The following is a 27,258-nucleotide window of genomic DNA, read 5'->3' on the forward strand; positions in this document are numbered from 1 at the left end:
CTAACATATTTTTTAATTTGGTGTTGTAACTACGTCATGTAACTAAAGTTCAATAAAGCCAGCACTGATTCAATAAGAAAAAAACTCAAAAATGTCATTATTTTTGCTTCCTGTGTTCTCTTTGTGATAAAGCGCTTTATTTTGTTGGTCAAAAATATAAGTACATTGTGCGTTTTTATATGAAAATGTTTACATTTTGCAAAAACTTTGTTATTGTGTTTTTAGGGGCGATGAATTGAATGCAAATAATAAGAAATTAATAAAAATTAGTTACTAGATGAACCGAAAAAGTCATTGTAGTAGAAAAGAAAGACTGGTTTTAGATATAAGAATTGAGGGAAAATCTCTTTGAACGACCGTAAAATCTTGAAAAGAAGCTAAAGAAAAGAAGTTATGCGAAAACACGTGGAAAACCAAGCAAGACACTTCGAAAAACAGATAATCGTTTTGTCACTCTCCCAAAAAAGACCCTTTCAAATCATCCAGACAAATTTCTGCTGAAATAGGCAATTAGATATCTGCACGATCTATTTGGCGGCGATTAGTGCATGCCAAATTACCCGGTCGAACAGTCAGAAAAGTTCCTATGGTACGGACAAAATTTTGTAAGATGAGACTATTGCCAATGTTCCCAAATCCACTTCCAGGTGAATGTGAATCAATTCCACGATTTTCATGTCCTACAATCCACTTTCATCGGAATTTTCGTGAAATCAATTCACTTGCAAAAGGCTTGGTGAAAGTTGAATTATTTATTTATTCATTAATTAGTAACACGTAAGCCTACAAGGCCAATAAATGTATTACATGGTAAACATAGCCCTAAATCAAACTTATATAATGATAAAAATATAAAACTACATATTATATTATGTCCAAGAAGGGTGTATTTCCGGTTAAAAAAAGTACTCGCGTAAAAAATTTGAAATGTTTTATATTTAATACATGAGTTTTATTAAAACTGCGTAATTTTTATTAAAAAATAATAAATTAAAATAAGTCTATTGATTCCACTTATTTTGATTTCCGCCTTAGTGAATTTTTGGGTGATTTGTGCGACCCAGCTGGTTACAGAAAAGTTAAAAAAGAACGTGGAATTAAGAACACCAAATTTTCACGTTCGTGGATTTGACGTGAATAGTGGAAGTGAAGTGGATATCCGAACATGGGTGTATGCTCCGCCAGAAAACATTATAGGTGGTCAGGAACGGTAGGTTAGAGAAAATGGCGCAATAAACACTTCTCGCTTTATTAAAAATTGGTTCCAAGACAATGACATAACCCTTCTATATTGACCTACCTAGTCACCAGACCCTAAACCCATTGAAAACCTTTGGGGAGAGTTAAAACACAGAATTGCAAATGAAACATTTAAAAGTAAACAACAATTTTGGAATTTTGTGCAGATTACATGGTACGAAAACTCAGATGAAACCAGTCGGAAGCTTGTAAGCAGTATGTCAAAGCGAGTATAAAATGTTATCAAAATAAATTTGGATACACTGGTTATTGATAATGTAACAAAATTATGTTCAATTTAAACCAAAAAAAAAATCAAGTAGATTTCACGATTTAGAAAATGTGTTTATTGTTTTGTCCATTCATTTTTGACTCTTACTTTGTCTTATTTGAATTAGCTTTTGATTTCACTTGTCTTTTCCAGAAAATTATTTACTTTTAAGTTAAATGTATGTCATTAATAAGAATTATAGAGTTTATTTTGCTTTTCAATAAATATATTTCTTAAATTTACCATGGAACATAAAAAAACTCTACTGTAGTTATTAATTTGACTACATGTGTGTAAGAATAAGTATATATTCGGAGTCGTGGTGAAATTCTGAGTCGATCTAGCGATGTCAATTCGTTCGTCTGTTGAAATCATTTTTGAACGAAACAACGAGGTGTTAGTCTATGGCCTCTAAAAACCAACCAAAATTGCTCCATAATTATATAAGACCCTAGATTTGATTTCCGGAGCTTCCTGGTGGATGAAATTTGGTACGTGATGTAAATGTACGTGATGGCCTATGAAAGGCTTTGTATTACTATTTGTTTAATAAATGAAATGAAATGAAATACATGGTGTCTAACCAAAAAAAGGCCATATCAGTCCATAATCCTATATTGGCGGCATATAAACCCGGCAGTGTAATGGAATGAGAATTCAAAAGACAAACGAAAACATAGAGTCCAGTTATTAGCACTAAAAATATAGAAGATTATAAAATATCAATATCAATTTGATGTTCCCGAACAAACGATGAATTTTTAGGCTAAACGCATTACTAGAATGGGAGAAAATTCTCTATTCAACAGGCAAAATATAAAATAAAAGGTATTGCTGGAAGACAGGTTCAGTTGATGTCTTTAGAAAACATTCAACTTCATGTTATGATAATTGAATGATTTTTTGTTTTCGTCAGCAACAACGTTTTTGGGCATCCAGCGCGTTCGCCGTCTTCAGTATGGTTGGAATCGGTTTTTCTCATAAAAAAGTCGAAACAAAGAATAAAAGAAAGAAAAAGTACATTTCAATAAAATTGCAATTCGAATAAGATATAATTTTCAATCGGAACTCTAGACGATCTTGCCGAGACATCCCACCACAATTGGAAACTGTGCAAAAGATTAAAAAAAAAACGAGTAAGGAAAGTCTAAAGTCGGGCGGGGCCGACTATATTATACCCTGCACCACTTTCTAGATCTAAATTTTCGATTCCATATCACATCCGTCAAATGTGTTGGGGGCTATATATAAAGGTTTGTCCCAAATACATACATTTAAATATCACTCGATCTGGACAGAATTTGATAGACTTCTACAAAATCCATATTCTCAAAATTTAAGTCGCTTAATGCACTAGGGTGGAACACAATGTTAGTAAAAAATAAATATGGGAAACATTTAAATCTGAAACAATTTTAAGGAAACTTCACAAAAGTTTATTTATGATTTATCGCTCGATATATATGTATTAGAAGTTTAGGAAAACTAGCGTCATTTTTACAACTTTTTGACTAAGCAGTGGCGATTTTACAAGGAAAATGTTGGTATTTTGACCATTTTTGTCGAAATCAGAAAAATATATATGAGAGCTATATCTAAATCTAAACCGATTTCAACCACGCATAGCTACAATGCTAATTCTACTCCCTGTGCAAAATTTCAACTAAATCGGAGTTAAAAATTGGCCTCTGTGGTCATATAATCGGGCGAAAGCTATATCTACATCTGAACCGATTTCAACAAAATTTGGCACACTTGACTACACTACTAATTGTACTCCTAGTGCAAAATTTCAACCAAATTGGCGTAAAACTCTGGCTTCTGGGACCGTATTAGTCCATATCGGGCGAAAGATATATATGGGAGCTATATCTAAATCTCAACCGATTTCAATAAAATTTGGCACACTTGACTATAGTACTAATTGTTCTTCTTGTGCAAAATTTTAAGCAAATTAGGGTAAAACTCTGGCTTCTGGGGCCATATAAGTCCATATCGGGCGAAATATATATATGGGAGCTATATCTAAATCTGAACCGACTTCTTCCAAAATCAATAGGGTTCTATTCTGAGCCAAAACATATACTTGTGCCAAATTTGAAGTCGATTGGACTAAAACTGCGACCTAGACTTTGATTACAAAAATGTGTTCACGGACAGACAGACACGTCTATATCGACTCAGGAGCCCACCCTGAGCATTTTTGCCAAAGACACCATATGTCTATCTCGTCTCCTTCTGGGTGTTGCAAACATATGGCGCAGGGTATAAAAAGCACGATTTTTTTAAGGGGAGTTACCTAAATATAGTCAAATTTGTAATTTTCATTTATTTATTTTACATCATATTTTAATTGAATTATTCAATATTAAACATTTACTCTTCTCGTGGCTTGTTTTAAGCGATTTTCCTCTTTTTTTGTATTGTAAAAACATTGGGTTTCATTTAAGATTAAAGTAGCGTCCATTGTTTAATGGTTCGCTGGTGAACCATGTTTCAATTTTGCTAATGGTTCTGTCGTGAGTTATGAAAATTTTCCTTACTCATGGGTAATTGCAGCGAGTTTCGTGTCACCCCTATGTCACCTCCATGGGATTTTAGCCATCCTTCCGACCGTTGCACTTTTTTTCACATTGATTTATGTGTCTCCCGTGCCCATCCACCCCGTGGCCCCTATTTGTCTTTTCTAATTTCTCTTTCCTTTCTGTTCCATTCATTCTCCTTTACGCTTCCTCTTATTCATGTCTAAGCACCCAGATCCAGTCGTATTCCTACTGATCGTTAATCTCGTCGTATTGTCTGTTAGGCTTTCATTGCGCTCCGGCTAACCATTAAAATGTTAATTTTCTCTGACCTCGTTTTATTTCTAAGCTATCGAACGCACTTCTACCTGTAGGACTATCCGCTGAATGACTTCCAAGAGATTGTTGAAACATTTAACCATCAAACCTAACGCTTATAAACCACCATGCAATAAATTAACGGGGTTTTAATCAATACATACTGACTCCAGGTTAATAGATGAGGAATAAAAAAGCGCTTTAGATTCATCAAGTACATTTCAATAAAATTGCAATTCGAATAAGATCTAATTTTCAATCGAAACAGTAGACAATCTTGCCGAAACATCCCACCACTATTGGAAACTGTGCAAAGAACAAAAAAAAAACACCATTGTTTTAAGGGGAGTTTCCTAAATATAGTCAAATTTGTAATTTTTATTTATTTATTTTAAATCATTTTTAATTGAATTATTTAATATTAAACATTTACTCTTCTTGTTGCTTGTTTTAAGCGATTTTCCTCTTGTTTTTTTTTTTTGTATTGTAAAAACATTGGTTTTCATTTAATATTAAATATATGATATAAAGTATAATTAAAAAAAACTTCAATTGCCGACAAAAGAAAACAAAAAAAAATATTTGTGATCTTTAAATGAAAGAGAATTAAGAAAGATACTAAGCAATATTTGTATAACAAAAGATGTGAAATTTTATTACATTCTTAAAATTTTGTAGTCATTTTCTTTCTCGCTTCTTTAGTTATTGAAAAGAAATCAATTTTATAAAATTTATTATTTTATGTGTTACGATGTTTGTATAATTATTATTATCATTAGCAATAGAAATAGAAATTAAAAAGAAAATTATTATTAATACCCTTGCGATAAAATTACGGTATTTTTTCTTTGCGGTTCTTGTACATTGTCCTCCTTTTTGCCAATTAAAGATTTGTGGATATGGGGAATAACACCACCTCCGGCAATGGTTGCTTTGATAAGACTATCCAATTCTTCGTCACCACGAATGGCCAACTGCAAATGACGGGGAGTGATACGTTTGACTTTTAAATCTTTGGAAGCATTTCCGGCCAATTCCAAAACCTAGAAAAGAGAAAAAAGCATTAAAGTATTTATGTATTTATGTATTTGTATTCTTTGTTAATATTCAAGTTCGAAAGCAAAATATTCTTAATCTCGATTTCCCTAAAATCGGGATTTTGACGATAGGCTTATATCTCTATAAGGGATTGTAAGCAGAATCAAAAATTCTCTTTTGCAATTTTTTGAAATTAATTATATTAATTTCATATATAAACTTGCGGCATTATAAACCTACTATTAACTGCGAACAAAAAAATATAGTTCACTCATAAGAGGAGGAAAACACAACTATATAGAAATATTAAAAAAGAAATGTCTTCTAAATATGTTCTCGGATTCGGCATAAAACGCTGAGGTTATATTGTACACTCTGAAATTTTGTCTTTATATTTTTCATTTATTTCTTTTAAAACACCAATGTGTACATATCGATCTTCCGACCAGAATCTCAATTATCATGCTTGGATCAATTTTGCCAAAATTTTGTATCAGACGTTTTTTTCGTTTTGATTCCGTCTGAATAAAAAAAAGAGGAAGTTGAAATATTCGAAATTGGCTACCAAGGAATCTTTCAAAATGTTTTTTGTTTTGCCAGATTCTGAAACAATTGCACAACGGTGGCTTACGCAACCGGCAGTATAATTTAATACAGGCTTAATCCATATTTATTTAATATTCTTTGTGAATTCAATGGAAAACTCATAAATACTTTGGAAATATCCTTGGGATAAAAACAAAATTGAAAAGGGTTTTAAAAACATTTACGGAATATGTTTTGTTCGCGAAAGCCCTGGGTCTCAACCGGGGTTTATCTATGCTTTTCTCAGAAATATGTCTGCATCAAATTTTCCCTATAAAATACAGTCTCATACCCACAAAAATTGTTAGAAACGAAGATATATTCCCAAAAACATAATAGCTTCTGTAAATAAAAGTCTTCTATATATATATATATTTAAATTCGAGATAAGTTCGTTACCATATCAAATGTGATATAAACAATCTGGCAACGTCAAATTGTCAACATGTACCAAAAAAAAAAGGAATAGGAGAAAGTGTATAAAAATGGCGGGCAAATGACGCCTGAGAACGAAAAGAACCCAAAGCCATCAGCAAACAGCCATCTGTCAAAAGCAAGCGTATATCAAACGCCAGTACAGCAACAACAAACACAAGTTATTACAAAATAGGCTATTAACAATGCCGATGAAACGTTGTAAAGGAAAAAAGAGAGGAAAAATTCAAGATACATCAAGAACAATTTGGCGCGTAAAGTACATCCCATCAACCACCAAACGAAATAAACATAAATATCCCCCATGAAATGACAAGAGTGTATTGTGAAATTTAGGTTTTATATATATGAACTATTGCGTACTTACTTCAGCGGTGAGATATTCGAGAATGGCTGCAGAATATACGGCAGCAGTAGCTCCAACACGACCATGGGATGTTGTACGGCTCTTCAGATGGCGATGAATACGACCAACGGGAAACTATATGCAAACAAAAAATAAAGTTGTCAGCAAAATTGTGGATGATATATGTAACGCTAAAAATACATGTAAACAAACTCATACCTAAGCATCACTGCCATCAAAAATGGCGGGAAATATTTTTAATTTTATAGTTTGCTTGTTTGTTATTACTTCTCTTACCTGTAGACCAGCACGAGCTGAGCGTGACACTGCTTTAGCCTTTGCTTTTCCCGAATCTTTACCAGCTTTACCTCCGGCCTAGGTAAAATAAAATGTTATTTCATGTTTTCAAGAGTACTTTGAATTATAAACACAGGAAAGGAAAAAAGAATACAGAATACACATCATTTTGACTCATACAACATAAAAGTGAGGTTAAAAACGATCTTTTAATGAATGCGCTGTGGTAAGATTCCACAAATAAAACCATATACGATTGGAATCTCCAACTTTATCAATTTTTTTTAATTCAATACCACTAATTGCTCTTCCACGCACTCATCTTCCACAACAATCATTTCCACATATCGAACCAACACAGTTGCGGTGTATTCTTCCTTTTGCTTTCACTGCATTTAGTTCAAATTTTTACCGCATTTGTGCATAATGCATGGTTTCAATTTGTATTTACCATTTTCTTTTATGGATTTTTTCTTGCTTTTGAAATTGGAATGAATATTTTGGACAAATTCTGCCGAAGTCTTGTTGAAAATTTACTTTTCCACTTTCTGTGCCGCACACTTCCGAATGATACGAATTTCTTTTTACGAATGCGATAGAGAGCAGAGAGACGCGGTTATGGCCTAGTAAATACTAAAAACTTGGTATCACTTGCGTTTTCGTTTAGTTTATTGTTGCCACCTATTTTCGTTTTTATACTTGGAATATAGTAGGTCCTTCACAAGACAAACTTCATTATGAATACCGTAGTGACAAATTCCTTTTTTAATAAAGGTGAGTATTAAGTTCGAGTTTAGCCGCTAAAATCGCTAAAGTGAAAACTAAATCAGTAAGAAAAATGCATGAAATTATACGTATTTGTTGCAAATTTTATTATAACTTGATGGGGAAAAGCCCAAAGCAAATTTTCACAAAGTTTTGTATTCCTTAAAATGGATTATTAAAGAAAAGTAATCGTGAAAAATGACGTCTTTAGCGGCTAAACTCGAACTTAATACCCACCTTAAATAATGAAATACTATTCAATTACATAATTGTGAAAAATACTAAAATCTATTTTCATATTCCGCGCATTCGGGGTTATATATTTTATAGATTTAAAACGTTATATATTTAAAAGTTTATGTATATTGGAAATGTCGTTATCAAAATTAATTGAAAGTCAATTAAAATATTAGTTGATCCAATTAAAAAAATAATTGATACTATTAATTTTTGTGATTGATTTTTGTTCCAATTAAAAAGTTTCAATTAAATTTTTAATTAAATATTGTTTAAAACTCAATTAAGACTTTAAGTGGAAAAATTTTCGTGGAATTTTTTTCTGTGTGGGAAAGTTTTTTATTCAATTTCCGCGATTACTTTATCAAAATAGTGCAATTAAAAGCAAATAATTTTTTTCAACTAAATTCTATTATGATTTAAAAGGAATATATTTGTTTTCATTTATTATTTTAGAAAAAATTATCGCAAAAATAACTATTTGATTTTCAACTCGATAGTACCGGTTTTTAACCGCGAATATAAACGAATTTTCAAAGCGAAAATTCAAAAGGCCTTACCATTATGCGTTTCTAAATATATCCCCAATGGCTGAACAAGAAGGTTAAATCATGGGCCCATATGATTACAATTTTTTTTTCGACAAAATTTTAAGATGTCATAATCATGTGTTTATGGCGGTTACAGCTCTCCAAATGACACAGCATGGCAAATGCATCTAAAACCAACTCTCGCATTCCTTGCTGGAGAATTGTTCGAAGATGACTTTAGTATCTTGATAACATATTCCAGTCCCAAAATACCACACACATCAGTTTTTGAACTGCACCATGAACTGTTTTTGTTAATAGCTGGCGAGGAGTCATTTGACTGACTTACCCACCATTCTTAACTTTGGTGGGTATTATAGTCTTATTTGTCTTATATCGGCGTTCCTCGGAACACCACTTCACAATCACTCATAGGTGACGCAATTAAATTTGAACCTTCACTTTTCTCTGGATTTGAATTATTTTTTTCTGAACAATTGAAGGAATAAATAATTGCCACTTTTACCAATGCCATACGATTCGTTTTTAAGCTGATTTTGACTTCTTAAAATTGTAAACAACATATTAACAGCCAATTTCTCATATCCGAAACGAACACTTCGGTTCGACTGAAATGCTGATTTTCCTTTATAAATTCAGCTGTTTTGGGCATTCTAGTCGAACGAAAGCATTCGTTTCGGATATGAGAAATTGGCTGCAAATTTTTTGTTTTTGTAGTCGTGATTCAACCTCTTTCTTCAGCCAAGATATCCACTTTCACACAAAAAAATTTTTTTCTGATTCAATCACGAAATTAATTGACCCAATTAATTTTTTAATTGAAATGTCTTCAATCACGAAAATGATAGTATCAATCACAGTTTTAATTGGGCATAGAAAAAATTCTTGATTAAAATATTAATTGATGTCATTAGCAATTTTCAATTAATTTTTTAATTGATTCAATTAAAAATTTAATTGATTTTGAATGCAAACCCCAATTAATTTTTTATTTAAAAAGGTAACTATTTTCAATTACTTTCTGAATTGGTTTAGAGTTTTTATTTGGATTAAGAAATGTTCATCATTTTTTTTAACTGACTTAGTCTTCCGAATTTGATTAAAAAGTTAATTGTATCAATTAATTTTTTAATTAAAAATTTTAAAATTTTCAATCATTGACTTAATTAACTTTATGTTCTATCTTGATTAAAAAGTTAATTGTATCAATTAATTTATTAATTGAAAAAATATTCAACTTCAATTAACTTTTTAATTGGAAATATTTTGGTGATATTTTTTTCTGTGTTCTTATAAAAAAGTGGCAATTATTTTATAAATGATGCCAAGTTTAAATAAACTCAACGAATGCCCAAGCCGAGAAAGAAAACAAAGCATGCCAAAACAAGTTTAAAATTGGCAAAAAACGGGCAAGCAATGATATTGCTATAGCTTGTCAAAACAATCAATAATATATAAGTGATTATTAAATAGCGGCATTTGAAAAGCAATTAGTTGTTTTGTATTATTGTTCAACACATAAAACGTGAACAATGCCTAAACCGGCCGCTAAAAAAGCTCCGGGAGGAGGCGCCAAAAAAGGCGCACCAGGAGCAAAGAAATCCAAATTGTACAATATGCCAGAAAAAGTTAATGAAGGAACGATCCTGAAAGATTTGACGAAGACCGAATGGAAGATAGGGCCATCGATTGGAAGTGGAGGCTTTGGAGATATCTATACTGCAACTAAAAAGGGGGAGAACAAATACGATTATGTTGTGAAATGTGTAAGTACTACGTAAACACTCTTCCAACTTGAATATGATAAAAATGTATTTTTGTTTAGGAACCCCATGATAATGGACCCTTGTTTGTGGAAATGCATTTCTATATGAGAAATGCAAAATTAGATGACATACGGAAATTTCAAAAAGAGCATCACCTCAAAAGCTTAGGTATGCCGTACATGGTTGGCAATGGGTCCGTTGAAATTAATGGTATTAAACATAGATTCATTGTCATGCCACGTTACGGATCGGATGTGGCCAAGCATTTTCTTAATAATGGTCGACGGCTTCCACAGGGTACCTGCTATCGTTTGGCAATGCAAATGATTGACGTTTATAGATTTATTCATGGTTGTGGTTACGTGCACGCAGATTTGAAAGCAGCTAATATTCTATTGGGCTTCGGACCCAAACAACAACATCAGGCATATCTGGTGGACTTTGGTCTATCCTCACGTTACACCACAAGCGATTTCAAACCCGATCCTAAAAAGATGCACAATGGAACCATAGAATATACATCTCGCGACGCGCATTTGGGTGTGCCCACTATGAGAGCAGATTTGGAAATTTTGGGCTATAATCTCATCGAGTGGTTTGGGGTTGAATTGCCTTGGGTTAGAGACAAGCTGCTGGCAAATCCAAATAAAGTACAAAAGTCCAAAGAAGACTTTATGTCGGACGTATCCACAAATTTGAAGAAACTATTCCCTAAAGGCGTTCCAGAGGCTATTCTACTTTATATGAAATATGTTGCCAAAATGGAATACAATGAAGTACCGGATTACGACAAATGCAACAAAATATTTGAAAATGCCTTGAAAGTGTTACGTGTTCCCAACACAGGAGACTTGGATTTTAAATTGAAGGGAATAGATAGTGATGATGGACCTTCAACAAGCAAAGCCAAAAATATAGCTGCTAAGGGAAAAGTTAAAAAACCAATCGATGAGTCAGAAGATGAGATTATTAATGCTAGTGATGATGACGATAAAGATGTAATCTTTCAAACTAAACGTCTGATTAAAAAAGAACCAAACGTAAAATCAACTACAGAAAAATACACACCGAAATCAACTCCGAAACGAATGGCTGCCAAGGGCACACCAAAAGATACTCCCAAATTGTCACCAGTAAAAAGTAATACCTCACTAAAGAGGAAATCTTTAAATCTCTCCAATGCTACACTTTCGCCATCCCCAATTAAAAAATCAAAATTGAATGGTTCTTTGGCAGGATCAAACTCTAAAAGAAGGTCACCTTTGAAACGCACATCACCGGGCAACAATTCATCTACCTCTTCACCAAGAATTAGACAGCGGACACCATTGAATACCAAGGCAAGTATTCGTATGTCACCCGCCATTACCATGTCCTCATCACGGTCGGGCAAAACCATAATCAATGACAGACTAACACCAAATAAGAAGCCCACAAAAACATATGAATTCAACTTCGAATTAGATGTAAGTATGGACGCCAATGTTATTGTTAATGTGAAGCGTAAGAAGAAGCCATTGCAACCATCGCAGGAACATACTAGCACATCAAGGTCTACACCCTCTGGCAAAACATCTAGTTCAACGCCTGTAACTAGAGTAAATGTTCGCAAAGTTGGAAACAGTGATGATGTTAGCAGTCCTCGCACTCCCGCTGTTACAGTTAAAAAATCTCGTCGAATTCATCAGTCACCGTGATAAGTTTTAGCATTTATATAAATTTTAGCATTCCATGATGCAGCAGATGAATAGTCTTCTTACTTTTTTAATGAATCTTATTTTTATGTTTTATATTACATTTGATGAACGTTTTTTGTAATATGTTAATTAGGTTACAACAACAAACTCTCCAAACAGTATCGTCGAGGCATATTATATTCATAAATTAAATGTTATTCTTTCACTAATTAAATTTAAACACTATTTTCTTTTATCACAACAATTGTGAATATATTTTCCATATAATTCTACCATGTGTGAAATTCTGGAGTATACTACATGGTTATCTCTACAATTTATAGAAATTTTTACTTGTTGTTTTCATTCGTTAAAATATAAAAAAATAAAAAATTATATTCGTTACTGTTTCGTGGATATAAAATTTCATAAATAAATTGTTTTTCAAGCTCAAGACCTTTCGTTTTTTTATACATCATAGATATTTCGCCATTTGGAAAAGGTGGATCGCAATTTTCAAAAGGTCTCCAAATGATATTAAAAAAAATAAATTTATAATTACACAGACATTTTGCACATATATATGGGACAAAAACTCGCCCAATACTAAAATGTGCAATATTCTGAGTGACTTGATGACATATAGGAGAATGCACAAGGTCCCTCCATGAATCCAATATTTTATCTGTGGTATAAAGGAGCAACTATGGTGCAATGATAACCTTACCTGTCTTGTACACAAAGCTTAATCCCAGTGTCGAGCAAGACACAACAAAGCTTCAATAAGTGGTTCCAACGCAATGTGAAACGCTGTTCGGACTCGGCTGTAAAAATAAGGTCCCCTTGTTAATGAACTAATCATTGATTCAGGCAGCACTCATTGTAAGAGAGGGGTGCATCATCTAAATAACCAATCTGCGATAGAAAAGTGGAATTGGCACCAAGGCTTGATTTACCCCAAAATTTGATTTGATTTACCAGAAATTTGACATCTGTAGTCGCTCAAGAAAAGTAAAATCTGAGATAGAATTTCTTTTGATCGGATTTGCTTAAATCTGGAGCAGTTTTAAAGGCATAAAGAAATATGAGCAACATGGATTATACACATCGGTTTTTCACATACATTCTTAATGGGTCTATCCTCGATTTTGACCTATGACTCATAAAATTCGAGTCGATCAAAATCAGGAATGCCAAATCGTTGTACCACATTACTATTTTGTCCCAGATATGTTTTGAGTGCCCAGAAGTTGCATGTTTTCAGACGATTTCTGTCTTGAAAACCTCTCTTTATAACAATTTATTTTTTGAGAAAAAAAAAATAAATAAAATGTCAAGACTTATTTTATTATTACAAAATACACCTTTATCAAAATTTTATTCTTGCTTAGATATCTAAAGTGCCAACATGGCTTAGTCTTTGTAAGTCCTAGTACAAAGAATACACAATTGATTATATTTATTTGCTAGACTTCCGTTTGCTATCGTGATGTTTAGAAGATTTTGTTTTACTAGATGAGGACGATGACGACGAATGTTTCTTCGAGGATGATGATGACGAAGAGGAACTAGGTGCATTCAGCGATGAGGATATTTTACTGCTAATACTGGCACCAGTAACGGAAGATCGTTCATCTTTGTGACTCTTTGCTGAACTCTTTGAAGGTGCCGGCGTTGAAGGTTGTTCCATTTTATAGAAAGGCGATGATGAATTGGATGATGAAGAGGATCTTGACGAAGTTGCTGAAGATTTTGACTTAATGGAAGCCACAGAGGTGGCTATCAGGGGCATAGGCTCGTCCGGAACGACCACAACATTTCCACTAGCTTTGCTAGTTGTTGGTTTGGTGGCACAATTATCACATTGCCATTGATCTTCGGAAGCTTCCTCGTCAGTTATTGGTGGTTTGTGGCAATCTTGATGATACAATGCCCCACATCTTGAGCACTCGATCAATCGATTCGTTGCCGTGAACATCATTTCACCACACACGTAACAATTCAAATCACCGAACTCCTTCAAATTGGCTTCGTCTTCAGCTGTGGATAGCATGGCACCACCACCACCACCTCCACCACTAACAGCATCATCAGAATCATCGGATATGGTTTTGGCCGGAGAATTAACAAGATTGATTACTTCCTCTGTTTCAATAGGCTGTGGTTGAGGTGTCACAGATCTACCCGGGAAATTTGCCTCTTCCTCCAGCTGTTTTTTGGTCATATTGTTTGTAAGCGTTTTCTCCGGACCATATCTTTTCTTTATCTCTTCGTCGAGTAGTAAACGCAACTCGGTGGCAGAACTGGCATGGGAAGATTGCAAAAGCGTTACCGCCTTCTTTAAAAGAGCTTCAAGTTCACTTGTTGAAGACATTGCAAATAAATTTCAATCTTTGAAATTGCGAGGAACCGGCCACTATGCCGTGTTCTTTAATTATACGAAGCAGAACGGAGGAATACTAACATATGATTTGAATAGGTTTGTTCGTCCACTTTCTCGACTGCAATCCGGCCCTAACAAACACTGTTTGAAAAATAGTTGAATTTAAGCATTCTGTAACGGTAACAAAATATTTGAAAGTTAAAATCTGAAAAATGAACAATTACCCTGCCAGCATTTCAAAGTTCCATTTCATCCTCATCGCTACCGCAGACTCGTAAGTGACACTGCAATAATCGCCAACTGTGATAGTATTTTACCATCACTATTCGCATGAAAGTATTTTGCCATCACTATTGTTACAAGAGCCATTTTATATTTTGTGAAACACCAAGCACAACTAGCTTCATATAATTTATTTAAATAAAAACGATAATGAAGTGCTGAAAACATAGTTATTTCGCTTAAAATTATGAAAGGAATATTGGTGAACAATTTTTGACTTTTCAAATGGAATAAAGTGATAGTTTATCAAATATTTTTCCAGACACGCTGCCTCCATTGGGAATAAAAGCACTGGCTGATAGACGCTACAACATGTAACTTGCAACTTGGAACTCAACATCAATATTTTATTAATGCATAAAAATATGTTAAATGTGATGTGATAGTCGTATAAATGTTATATTTATGAGAATTTATAAATTTTTAATCGAATTAATAAACATCTAAGCAATCGTGTTTTATTTGACCACAATGATTCTTTTACAATTATCTTAAAATGCACTTTCTCTGATTGTTTGAAGGGGCTCTTATTCGCGTCATTCTAAATGTATCCAGAAGGGCACCTAATAATTGCACTCATGCGATACTTTTTTGTAGTAACTTGGCGTGGTACGACTTCTCAATAGTGACGGCGCTTTTCCGAGGAGTTTTGGATATCGTGTACGACTATTTTCGACGTAGTGGGGAAAAATGACGTTTTAAGGTGGGTATTAAGTTCGAGTTTAGCCGCTAAAAAGTCATTTTTTCACGATTACTTTTCTTTAATAATCCATTTTAAGGAATAAAAACTTTGTGAAAGTTTGCTTTGGGCTTTTCCTCATCAAGTTATAATAAAATTTGTAACAAATATGTATAATTTCATTCATTTTTCTTACTGATTTAGTTTTCACTTTAGCGATTTTAGCGGCAAAACTCGAACTTAATACTCACCTTTAGCGGCTAAACTCGAACTTAATACTCACCTTTATAGCGAAAAAATTAAGCACGAAATTTTTCCATTTTTGCTTTTCTTGAGTGCACTTAACTTGTATAAATGTTGGTAAACATTGGTAGCTTTTTTCTCACGAACAGGGTTTGCCAAGTTTTAAATTAAATTTCGATTAGTACTTTCCAATATGTTCTAAATTAATTTCAATTGGAACATCCAATAATTTTTGATTTTGAAAATTTGACTATTTACCGCTGTTTTGCGATTTCCGCCCATAGTGAAATGTTGAGTTGGGCTAAGTGTTCGTTAAGTATGATAGCAATTAAAAATTGTTTTTTAATTTACTCTTACGTTCTTTTGTTGTTGTTTTTTTTGGTAATAAAATTGAATTAAACTAAATTGTTTTAATGAACAACAATTTTTTGGCACTGTAGATTGTTTATATTTTGAAATCCCGAATCCTGGGATTTTTGAAAATCGATACCGAATGACAGCCCTATCCCTGCCAACATTTTTTGAATTTGTGGGCGCTTCTGAGAATCCCCACTACGTCGAAAACAGTCGTATACGATATCCAAAACTCCTCGGAAAAGCGCCGTCACTATTGAGAAGTTGTACCACGCCAAGTTACTACAAAAAAGTATCGCATGAGTGCAATTATTAGGTGCCTTTTTTAATAAATTTAGAACGACGCCAATAAGAGCCCCTTCAAACAATCAGAAAAAGTGAATTTTAAGATAGTTGTAAAAGAATCATTGTGGTGAAGTAAACCCCGATTGTTTAGATGATTATTAATTTTATTAAACATTTATAAATTCTCATAAATATAACATTTATACGACTATCACATCACATTTAACATATTTTTATGCATAAATAAAAGATTGATGTTGAGTTACAAGTTGCAAGTCACATGTTGTAGCGTCTATCAGCCAGTGCTTTTATTCCCAATGGAGGCAGCGTGTCTGGAAAAATATTTGAAAAACTATCACTTTATTCCATTTGGAAAGTCAAAAATTGTTCACCAATATACCTTTCACAATTTTAAGCGAAATAACTATGTTTTTTGCACTTCATTATCATTTTTATTTAAATAAAATATAAGAAGCTAGTTGTGCTTGGTGTTTCACAAAATATAAAATGGCTCTTGTAACAATAGTGATGGCAAAATACTTCCATGTACATTGTGTACTTTTTGATATATTTACCCCATCACAGTTGGCGATAGTTGCAGTGTCACTTACGAGTCTGTGATAGCGATGAGGATGAAATGGAACGTTGAAATGCTGGCAGGGATTTTGACAAAATATTTTTTGTTTTCAATCACGAAATGTATTGATCCAATTAATTATTAATTGAAACGACTTCAATCACAGAAATTATAGTATTAATTAAAAAAAATAATTGAAAGTCAATTAAAAATTTGATTGATACAATTAAAAAATTAATTGAAATTATTGATTTTTGTTTAATTTAAAAATTTGTCCAATCAAAAAAAATTTAAATGAATATATTTTAAAACTCAATTAAGACTTTAATTGAAAAAATATTCGTGATTTTTTTTTCTGTGTTTACGTAATAATAAGTTATTATTATATTATTAAAAAAATGGATGCATAATAAAGCAATCGCTATTTAGCTGAGCTATTTTAGAAAACAACATTCTTGGCAACTCTGTGTGGAGACCACAACAAAACGGATATGTCAAAATAAAACCAGAGAAATGAGAAAAATTACACATTGTTTACCTGTCAGTTTGTGCATTTCGCGGATTGTGTGATGTTCTAATTTTGCGGTTAAACAATTAGAACATACATATATCAAATCAAATATATCGGGCCAACATTATATTATTCATCGAAGCGTAATAATAGTCATTGAAATATCGGTTCGTGAGATACCGCGTCGTACGTGTATTAGTGAGTTGAACATTTAGAACCGGCAGTTAAGGTGGTCGTTAACAGATAAAAAGCGTTATCGCGTTGCTTAGTTAAAAGTTAAGAAAACAATACTGTTTTGTATGAAAATAAAAACAAAGTGTTTAATTCTTTTTGATGGGCTACCCAATTCGAATTTCTTTGTTTATTGTCGCAAAGTGATTGCAATGGTTTAAGAAAGTCATAAGTGCGAGTGTTTCTAAAGTTTTATACGTAAATACAAGCATAACCATTAACAACAGAATATTGAAAACATTTGTGTTAACAAAAGCCAAATATTTTTGACAACAACAACCCTCTTACATTTTCTTATTGGAAAATACTGGAAAAAAATACAAACTACCATCTGACTTGTATGCACTTTGTTATAATGGCTGTTCGGATGATGTCGCCAACCTGGTGCCTTTTTCTACTACTAGGATGCATATTCAATGTCAAAGCCGATGCCACGAATCCTTTGGTAAGTAACTGTTGTTGTTTTTTGTCATGTTTGTGGAATTTGAAGAGGGGTATTTGGTTGGAGGGGTGAAAATATGAACGTCATATGTTTTGACTATGGTTGCCAGGTGCTGTTTTTTTCTCCCAATTTTAGCACTTTTTAATGCATTACTTTAACCCCGCATAAATAACTTAACATCCCTGCGTTTGAGACCATATTTGCGGAGATAGATGAAGATATTCGTTTTTCGCAGAAACGAACTTAGTACGAAGCATTAGGGACGAAAAATGAAATACTATCGTACTTTTTTCAATACACAACACGTACTAAATCATTCACGGTAGTACTTATTGTGTATACAGTTTTGAACCGATATCAGTTTTCATGGTACAATAATTTTGACAAAATATTTTAATAAATGAACTTTTTAGCTAAATGTCTTCTGCATCTTTACGAATTTAACAAAACAGATAAGTTCATGCGATTTCGTAAAAGCCATCCAAAAACTGATTTTCTTGAATTTCAAGAACATTTTGGGTCGGAAATGCATGTGATTCTATCCCTGCCAACATTTTTTGAATTTGGGGACTCTTTTGAGAATCCCCCTACGTCGAAAACAATCATATACGACATCAAAAACTCGTCGGAAAAGCGCCGTCACTATTGAGAAGTTGTACCACGCCAAGTTACTACAAAAATGTTTCGCATGAGTGCAATTATTAGGTGCCTTTATAGATCAATTTAGAACGACGCTAATAAGGGACCCTCCAAACAATCAGAAAAAGTGCATTTTAAGATAGTTGTAAAAGAATCATTGTGGTCGAGTAAAACACGTTTGTTTAGATATTTATTAATTTGATTAAACATTTACAAATTCTTAAAAATATAACATTTATACCACTATCACATTACATTTATCATAATTTTTGGCATTAATGATGATGTTGAGTTACAAGTAGCGAGTTACATGTTGCTGCGTCTATCAACCAGTGTTTTTATTCCATGGAGGCAGCGTGTCTGTAAAATATCTGAAAAACAATCACTTTATTCCATTTGGAAAATCACCAAATTGTTCACCAATATACCTTTCACAATTTTAAGCTTATAATCTATGTTTTCAGAACTTTATTTTCGTTTTTATTTAATTAAAATATAACAAGCTGGTTGCGCTTGGCGTTTCACAAAAAAATGGCTTTTTTAACAGTAGGGATGGCAAATTACTTGCATGTACTTTTTGATGTACCTTTTCATGATGGTTGAAGTGACATTTACGAGTCTGTGGTAACGATGAGGTTGAAATGGAACTTTGAAATGCTGGCAGGGTAGTCACCTGATTGCATGACTTTACCTCTTTAATATGCCTTGCGGAAATCTTTGTCAGCGAAAAACATTGATTTTCTATTTCTTTTTATACCCTGCGCCACACTGTGGAACAGGGTATAATAAGTTAGTGCATGTGTTTGTAACACCCAGAAGGAGACGAGATAGACACATGGTGTCTTTGGCAATAATGCTCAGGGTGGGTCCCTGAGTCGATATAACCATGTCCGTCTGTCCGTCCGTCCGTCTGTCTGTGAACACATTTTTGTGATTTTAAGTCCAATCGCCTTCAAATTTGGCACTTGTTCCTAATTTGGGTCAGAATAGAACCCTATTGATTTTGGAAGAAATCGGTACAGATTTAGATATAGCTCCCATATATATTTTTCGCCCGATATGCACTAATATGGACCCAGCAGCCAGAGTTTTATACCGATTTTGTACAAACATAAAACTTAGTCGTATAGTCAAGTGTGCAAAATTTGATTGAAATCGGTTCAGATTTAGATATAGCTCCCATATATATCTTTCGCCCGATATGGACTAATATGGTTCTAATAGCCAGAGTTTTGGCCCACTTTGTTTGAAATTTTGCACTAGGAGTACAATTAGTAGTGCAGTTAAGTGTGCAAAATTTGATTGAAATCGGTTCAGATTTAGATATAGCTTTCGCCCGATATGGACTAATATGGTCCTAAAAACCAGAGTTTTGGCCCAATTTGGTTGAAGGAGTACAATTAGTAGTGTTCAGATTTAGATATAGCTCCCATATATAGCTTTCGCCCGATTTACACTCATATGACAACAGAGGCCAATTGTTTGCTCCGATTTAGTTGAAATTTTGCACAGGGAGTAGAATTAGCATTGTAGCCATGCGTGCCAAATTTGGTTGAAATCGGTTCAGATTTAGATATAGCTCCCATATATATGTTTTTCTGATTTCGACAAAAATGGTCAAAATACCAAAATTTTCCCTTTAAAATCGCCACTGCTTAGTCGAAAAGTTGTAAAAATGACTAATTTTCCTAAACGTCTAATACATATATATCGAGCGATAAATCATAAATAAACTTTTGCGAAGTTTCCCTAAAATTGCTTCAGATTTAACTGTTTCCCATATTGTTTTACTAACATTGTGTTCCAACCTAGTGCATTAGCCGACTTAAATTTTGAGTCTATAGATTTTGTAGAAGTCTATCAAATTCTGTCCAGATCGAGTAATATTTAAATGTATTTATTTGGGACAAACCTTTATATATAGCACCAAACGGATGTGATATAGTATCGAAAATTTAGATCTACAAAGTTGTGCAGGGTATAATATAGTCGGCCCAGACTTTAGACTTTCCTTACTTGTTTATGTCAACATTTGTGCACCGTGTTAATATTGAATTTCAGCTTTTAGGAGCTCTTCACAATAATCTTCCAATGGAATTTTTGTTGGGAAACCAAAAGTTCAAATTAGATGATTTTTCACTAGAAAATATTATAATTCCTCTTTCAACTAAATTATTTTTTTTCGAATTTGAAGTATTAAACCTATAAAAATATGATGACAGCATCATAAGAAATCAATCAGTCTATATAGGGGCTATACCAAAACATGGACCGATACGGACCATTTTCGACACTCCTCTTTATGGTCCTAAGATACATCTATATTTCTAATTTCCATTTCAGGCAAATTGGACGCCCAAGAAGCAAAATCGGGAGATCGGTCTATATGGGGGCTATACCAAAACATGGACCGATGAGCACCATTTTCGGCGCACCTTTTTATGGTCCTAAAATACCTCTAGATTTTCAATTTTAGGCAAATCGGATAAAAAATACAGTTTCTAGACGCCCAAGAAGCAAAATCGGGAGATCGGTTTATATATGGGCTATATCAAAACATGGACCGATGGGCACCATTTTCGGCATACCTTTTTATAGTCCTCAAGTACCTCTAGATTTTTAATTTCAGGCAAATTGGATTTCCCCAATTCGGGAAATCGGTTTATATGGGGACTATATCAAAACATGGACCGATATAACACATCTTCGAACTTGACCTGCCAGCAAACAAAAAACGAATCTGTGCCAAATTTCAGGACGATAGCGCCATTATTGAAGGCTGTAGCGTGATTACAACAGACGGACATGCTTATATCGTCTTAGAATTTCTCCCTGACCAAGAATATATATACTTCATATAGTCGGAAATCGATATTTCGATGTGTTACACACGGAATGACAAACTTATTATATCCCCATCACCATTCTATGGTGGTGGGTATAAAAAATCATTTGTCATTATAATACCAAACGACTGAACTTTGACCACTATAAAGTCTGTTCTAAAAAAATATTATAATGCATGGACTGAATTACTTTTTATTGTTGTTTATGCATTTGTTGCATAAAATTTGGTAAAACACTCAAAATTTCTTTAATTATTTCTTTAAAATTGCAGAAAAATAATCGGCTTCCGCTTCGTCTTCGACCGATCATTGTTTTCCGAACATCGGCTTCGACCAAAAAACCCCGCTTCGGTCGAGTTCTAGTCAACCATTTGTTAATATTTGTTTACTTCTTTTTTTCCAGATATTTTCTACGAATGAGTGCTCTCTAACAGAACCGGTCCATGGACACGTTTTCAACTTTAGTGCCTTGAAAACGGATTTTGCCCATTGGGCAAGTGGAGATTATGGTGATACATTTGAATTCAATATTTGTGGAAATTTAAAACGTTCATGCCATGGACGTAATGATGCTGCTGCTTGTTTGAAGAAGTCTGACAATAGTGAATATGTTTTGGGTAAGGATTTCCATGCACTCTAATGTGTCACAAAAATATAAAATAAAATATATGATTCTGTTGCAGGAACCAAACAACAATTGGAGTATAATAATGGTAAAATGTACTTTACATTTTCCAATGGTGAAAAATGTCCTAACTCCAGTCAAAACTATGCATTGCACGTATTTATGGGTTGTGATTATACATTGGATCGAAATCAGTCTCGTGTGATATCGTATGTAAGTACATATTTTTTGATCTATGAAATATAATGAGTACGGGAATTTGATTGACTCTTAGTGCACAGAAAATGTTTCACAAACAATTCTCCAATTAAAGCTTAATTGAGTTTTAAAAAATATTCAATTAAAAATTTAATTGATTCAACAATTTTTTTTAATTGAAACAAAATTCAATCACAAAAATTAATAGTATCAATAAATTTTTTAATTTAATAATAATTTTTTAATTGTCTTTCAATTGTTTTAATTGATACACCATTACTGTGATTGAAGACATTTCAATTAAACAATTAATTGGATCAATTAATTTTGTAATTTTTTTGTGTATATTTTAAAATTGGGTAATATTGTGGGTAGCTGCCACGGTTGGCATTGGTGCCAAAAAATTATGCCAAAATTAAAAAAATTCTAGAAAAAATCAACCAAATTTAACAGTCTCATTTTGGGTGGATCGCACACAGAAAAAATATTACCAAAATACTTCCAATTAAATAGTTGATTGAAGCTGAAAACTTTTTCAATTAAAAAATTAATTAGCCATTAATTAATTAATTTTTTAATCAAACAAGAAGCTTTAAGTCAATTAAGAAAATGATTGAACATTTTTAACTAAAAAATTTATTAATTCGTACTCGGAAGACTCAGTTAAAAATATATGGATTTTTTTCCAATTTTTAATAAAAATTACTTTGATACAATCAATTATTTAACCAAACTGAAATTAAAATATATTGAAACTAGTTACGCTTTAACTTAAAAGAATTAATTGAATCGCAATCAAGATCAACTAAAATTTTAACAGAATCAAATAATAAATTAATTGAAATTTGTTATTGAAATCAATTAATTTTTTAATCAAGTATTTTTTATGCTTATAACAGGTTGGCTGATAAGTCCCCGGTCTGACACATAGATGGCGTCGCTAGTATTAAATGCATATTATTTTTATATAGTACCAACCTTCAAATGATTCGTGTAAAAATTTGACGTCTGTAAGTCAATTAGTTTGAGAAATAGAGCGTCTTTTGTGAAGCAACCTTTGTTATTGTGAAAAAATGGAAAAAAAGGAATTTCGTGTTTTGATAAAATACTGTTTTCTGAAGGGAAAAAATACGGTGGAAGCAAAAATTTGGCTTGATAATGAGTTTCCGAACTCTGCCCCAGGGAAATCAACAATAATTGATTTGTATGCAAAATTCAAGCGTGGTGAAATGAGCACGGAGGACGTGAACGCAGTGGACGCCCGAAAGAGGTGGTTACAGGCAAAAACATAAAAAAAATCCACAAAATGATTTTGAATGACCGTAAAATGAAGTTGATCGAGATAGCAGAGGCCTTAAAAATATCAAAGGAACGTGTTGGTCATATCATTCATCAATATTTGGATATGCGGAAGCTCTGTGCAAAATGGGTGCCGCGCGAGTTGTTGATTCTGAGCGGCGTTTGCAGCTGTTAACTCGTAATACACCCGAGTTTTTCCGTCGATATGTGACAATGGATGAAACATGGCTCCATCACTACACTCCTGAGTCCAATCGACAGTCGGCTGAGTAGACAGCGACCGGTGAACCGTCTCCGAAGCGTGGAAGGACTCCAAAAGTCCGCTGGCAAAGTAATGGCCTCTGTTTTTTTTTGGGATGCGCATGGAATAATTTTTATCGATTATGTTGAGAAGGGAAAAACCATCAACAGTGACTATTATATGGCGTTATTGGAGCGTTTGAAGGTCGAAATCGCGGCAAAACGGCCCCATATGAAGAAGAAAAAAGTGTTGTTCCACCAAGACAACGCACCGTGCCACAAGTCATTGAGAACGATGGCAAAAATTCATGAATTGGGCTTTGAATTGCTTCCCCACCCACCGTATTCACAAGATCTGGCCCCAGCGATGTTTTTCTTGTTCTCAGACCTCAAAAGGATGCTCGCAGGGAAAAAATTTGGCTGCAATGAAGAGGTGATCGCCGAAACTGAGGCCTATTTTGAGGCAAAACCGAAGAAGTAATACCAAAATGGTATCATAAAATTGAAAGATTATTATCGTTGTATCGCTCTTGGAGGGAACTATGTTGAATAATAAAAATGAATTTTGACAAAAAAATGTGTTTTTCTTTGTTAGACCGGGGACTTATCAGCCAACCTGTTAACTATGATTGATACTATCATATTCTTGGTTGAAGACATTTCAATTAAAAAATTAATTGGATTAATTAATTTCGTGCTTTTTCTGTGTATGGAAAATGTTCTTCCAAATAATATATATTATTTTATTTTATTAATTTACAATTTTTAATTATATACAAGGAAACTAGCTCTCCTATTAACGACAGAGGGCTTATAAATATCCATTTATAATTCAAGGTTATAAATGTCCCTTGATTTACTTTAGGTAATATTTTAGAACCTACACACTTTATGAATGTCTGTCGGCTAGATTACAAAGTACAAAAATGTACAAGCAAACACCTACTTCTGTGTTTAACAAACTTTTTCCTATGAGTGTTGTTCAAAATATTTTAAATAATCATCATTTATCCCTCCAATATATTCAATAATCCCTTTTTACAACCTCCCTTTTTAGGCTGCGGACGCATGTTCTTTCTATATTACATTTGAGACTCCATTTGCATGTTTACCAGAACCGGAAAATGTCAAAGGAAACAATTGTAGCGTATATGATCCTAAAAGCAATCATGTATATGACCTAATGCCGCTAAGTGACAGCAATTATAGGTAAATTCTATCTATTACATTCCATCAGTAAAACTAACAATTTGTCTATTTATTTTAAAGGACTTTTGATCGAAATGGAAATTCATTTGTTATAAATATTTGCAAACCCGTTTTATATGGTGAAAATGCCATGTGTCCATCAGATAGCAGTGTTTGTTTTGTCAAACATGAAGCTAATTATAAGGAAAAGTAATGAATTGGTTTTGTTTTACATTTGGAAAATATCAATTGAAAGATTCTTTTATTTGGTTTCAGGTTTATTAACTATGGTTCAGCACAACGTAATCCTACCATTGAGAATGGAAATTTGATTATACGTCACACTTCTTCGACACCATGTAAAGGTTCAACGAATTATACATCTGTAATTACATTCACCTGTCAAAAAGATTTTAAGGTGAGTATATACTTTTGCTATTGTTTTTTATTTTGGAGGAATGAATTTTCTTGAGTTTTTTTGTTGTTCATTCGATCTTTTTTTTTTTAATATTTAATATTTTCAGAAAATAGTTTTCCCTCCTATAAAATATCACTAAAACATTTATTTTTATTTTATTTCAGAATGATCATCCCGAATTTACCGGTGCTTTCGATGATTGTTTATACACATTTTCTTTCCCCACTCAATACGCTTGTAATGAATTACCAGCATGTACGGCCGTAACTCATGACAAAGAGATGTAAGTTCTATGAAAAATAGAAGTAATATAATTCAGTAACTATAAATTAGATTTCTTGGCTTGACTTTTCATTCACATTCAACTATCGACTTGTATTTAATCGTAAAAATGTCTTAAAATGCTGGCCTGTGGAGGCGAGCCATAGTTTTTCATTAACCGACTGCGCAGTAGTTCCACTAAATTTTATTTTAATAATATTCAAATTGAAGTATGTGAATTCGAATTAAATTGAAAAATATTCTATTGTTTTTTAGCTATAATATAAAATAATTTATTCAATTATTTTTGTAAAATATAACAAAAAATAATAAAAAAGTTGGTATTTTAATTAAATTTAATTAATAAAAATTTAAATTAAAATCCCATAATTCTTTTTCCGGTGATTGTTTTTTATACTGGCGATGGAAGCAATTTCTGTTAAAAAAAAATAAAATAACAATATTTGAACTCTCTAATGCCCCAATTTTTTTGTCAGCTGACTAAATATTCATGTTAACGACACAAAATCAAGAAAACTAATCAAGAAAAATGTATACGGTAAAATTCAGTATATGCTGCAAAGTCTCTTGAACAGGTTCAACTAAGTTTTCTTTTTATTTTATTCATTTTTTTGTCTTAAGGTGTGTTTTACTAAAAGCTTACTTATTTAATGAAACCCGCCTAAAGGCGGGATTGGGCATTAGAGGGTTAATGATATGAATATAGAGATATTTTAATTAAAAGTGTTCCTTTTTATTAATCACGGTTCAAGCACCATTAAAAATGTCTAGATATTCCTTACTGCCTTTGATCAGTGACTTGATGTATATTTAATATCGTCTTTTTTATTATTGGGTTCTTAGTCAAATATATATCTACCTCGCCTTTGATATTAAAATTTGTATTAATTTTACTTGTCCTTCCTTCTTTCCCGTTCTTCCTTTATATTAAAATTTCCATTTAAACATGATTATTTCGTTAGTACCTCTTATATGTACATATGTCTCTCATTAATAAAGAATTTAATGCATTTCGACCGTGTACATATTGATTCATATTTTTCACATTTTTTCCTTTTAATTTGAATCTTAACTTAATAATATTTTTCGTATTTTTCATTTTCTCTTTGCCATTTCGTTACATTTTCCTGATATCCAGCATCGATATGAGTTCTTTGAAGGACACACAGTTCAAATTGCAACGAGATAATCAGAACTATATATTTGCCATATGCTCAGCAGCAGGTCAACCTTGTATGGAAAATGATGGTAAGTGAAATGTGTCAACGTTAAAAACTGAACTACTGAGATTGCTCTTTCGTCGAGAATATTAAGGAATAAGTTTAATTACATATATCGCTTAAGTTGACCAACAAATATACAACGGCAATCAACAAGATTTTCGAATGGGGTCATAGATAAAAGATGAAAAGTTCATTTAATTTTATTGCTTGTGGAAAACATGAACACAATTAATTAACTTGATTGGGAGAACCGATTTTAAATTTTCC

At 32.8% G+C, this 27,258-nt stretch overlaps 4 protein-coding genes and 1 long non-coding RNA gene across 6 annotated transcripts in view; 2 read left to right on the forward strand and 3 right to left on the reverse strand.

Annotated features, from left to right (window-relative positions):
- Positions 1-4,978: 4,978 nt before the first annotated feature.
- On the reverse strand, positions 4,979-7,660 carry His2Av (Histone H2A variant). Its single transcript, XM_075292906.1, has 4 exons — positions 7,503-7,660; positions 7,052-7,129; positions 6,776-6,889; positions 4,979-5,393 (listed from the first exon to the last, which is right to left on the reverse strand). The coding sequence occupies exons 1-4, from the start codon at positions 7,503-7,505 to the stop codon at positions 5,163-5,165; spliced, it is 426 nt and encodes a 141-aa protein (XP_075149021.1). The 5' UTR covers positions 7,506-7,660; the 3' UTR covers positions 4,979-5,162.
- Positions 7,661-9,951: 2,291 nt separating this feature from the next.
- Positions 9,952-12,500, forward strand: ball (nucleosomal histone kinase 1). 2 transcript variants are annotated; one of them, XM_075292904.1, is made up of 3 exons: positions 9,952-10,370; positions 10,430-11,836; positions 11,903-12,500. In XM_075292904.1, the coding sequence occupies exons 1-3, from the start codon at positions 10,137-10,139 to the stop codon at positions 12,065-12,067; spliced, it is 1,806 nt and encodes a 601-aa protein (XP_075149019.1). In that variant the 5' UTR covers positions 9,952-10,136; the 3' UTR covers positions 12,068-12,500. The 2 variants fall into 2 exon arrangements, with proteins under 2 accessions (XP_075149019.1, XP_075149018.1); XM_075292903.1 differs by having other exon boundaries at positions 9,954-10,370; positions 10,430-12,500.
- Positions 12,501-13,372: 872 nt separating this feature from the next.
- On the reverse strand, positions 13,373-14,506 carry IntS12 (integrator complex subunit 12). Its single transcript, XM_075292896.1, has one exon. The coding sequence runs from the start codon at positions 14,418-14,420 to the stop codon at positions 13,506-13,508; it is 915 nt and encodes a 304-aa protein (XP_075149011.1). The 5' UTR covers positions 14,421-14,506; the 3' UTR covers positions 13,373-13,505.
- Positions 14,507-17,347: 2,841 nt separating this feature from the next.
- The window catches only part of Lerp (lysosomal enzyme receptor protein), a 393,366-nt gene continuing 383,455 nt past the window's right edge, over positions 17,348-27,258 (forward strand). Inside the window, exons 1-8 of the mRNA XM_075292902.1 lie at positions 17,348-18,036; positions 21,922-22,135; positions 22,202-22,356; positions 24,938-25,089; positions 25,150-25,278; positions 25,345-25,486; positions 25,651-25,769; positions 26,907-27,016. Coding sequence (XP_075149017.1) covers positions 17,932-18,036; positions 21,922-22,135; positions 22,202-22,356; positions 24,938-25,089; positions 25,150-25,278; positions 25,345-25,486; positions 25,651-25,769; positions 26,907-27,016 — 1,126 coding nt within the window. The 5' untranslated portion in view covers positions 17,348-17,931. The remainder of the gene's footprint in view (positions 18,037-21,921; positions 22,136-22,201; positions 22,357-24,937; positions 25,090-25,149; positions 25,279-25,344; positions 25,487-25,650; positions 25,770-26,906; positions 27,017-27,258) is intronic.
- On the reverse strand, positions 18,830-19,305 carry LOC142219493 (uncharacterized). Its single transcript, XR_012717603.1, has 2 exons — positions 19,101-19,305; positions 18,830-19,043 (listed from the first exon to the last, which is right to left on the reverse strand). It is a non-coding gene; the product is annotated as an uncharacterized LOC142219493 (long non-coding RNA).

The sequence above is a fragment of the Haematobia irritans genome, chromosome 1, assembly GCF_050003625.1.
Source record: "Haematobia irritans isolate KBUSLIRL chromosome 1, ASM5000362v1, whole genome shotgun sequence".
Classification (NCBI taxonomy): Eukaryota; Metazoa; Arthropoda; class Insecta; order Diptera; family Muscidae; genus Haematobia; species Haematobia irritans.

Bases quoted from the DNA above. Each gene is read 5' to 3' on its own strand.
- His2Av (XM_075292906.1), bottom strand. The intron at 6,890-7,051 runs GTAAGAGAAGTA...GTTTGCATATAG, and splicing joins CAGCTCGTGCTGGTCTACAG to TTTCCCGTTGGTCGTATTCA. The intron at 5,394-6,775 runs GTAAGTACGCAA...TCTCTTTTCTAG, and splicing joins TCGAATATCTCACCGCTGAA to GTTTTGGAATTGGCCGGAAA.
- ball (XM_075292903.1), top strand. From the start codon at position 10,137: ATGCCTAAACCGGCCGCTAAAAAAGCTCCGGGAGGAGGCGCCAAAAAA. The intron at 10,371-10,429 runs GTAAGTACTACG...ATTTTTGTTTAG, and splicing joins ACGATTATGTTGTGAAATGT to GAACCCCATGATAATGGACC.
- IntS12 (XM_075292896.1), bottom strand. From the start codon at position 14,420: ATGTCTTCAACAAGTGAACTTGAAGCTCTTTTAAAGAAGGCGGTAACG.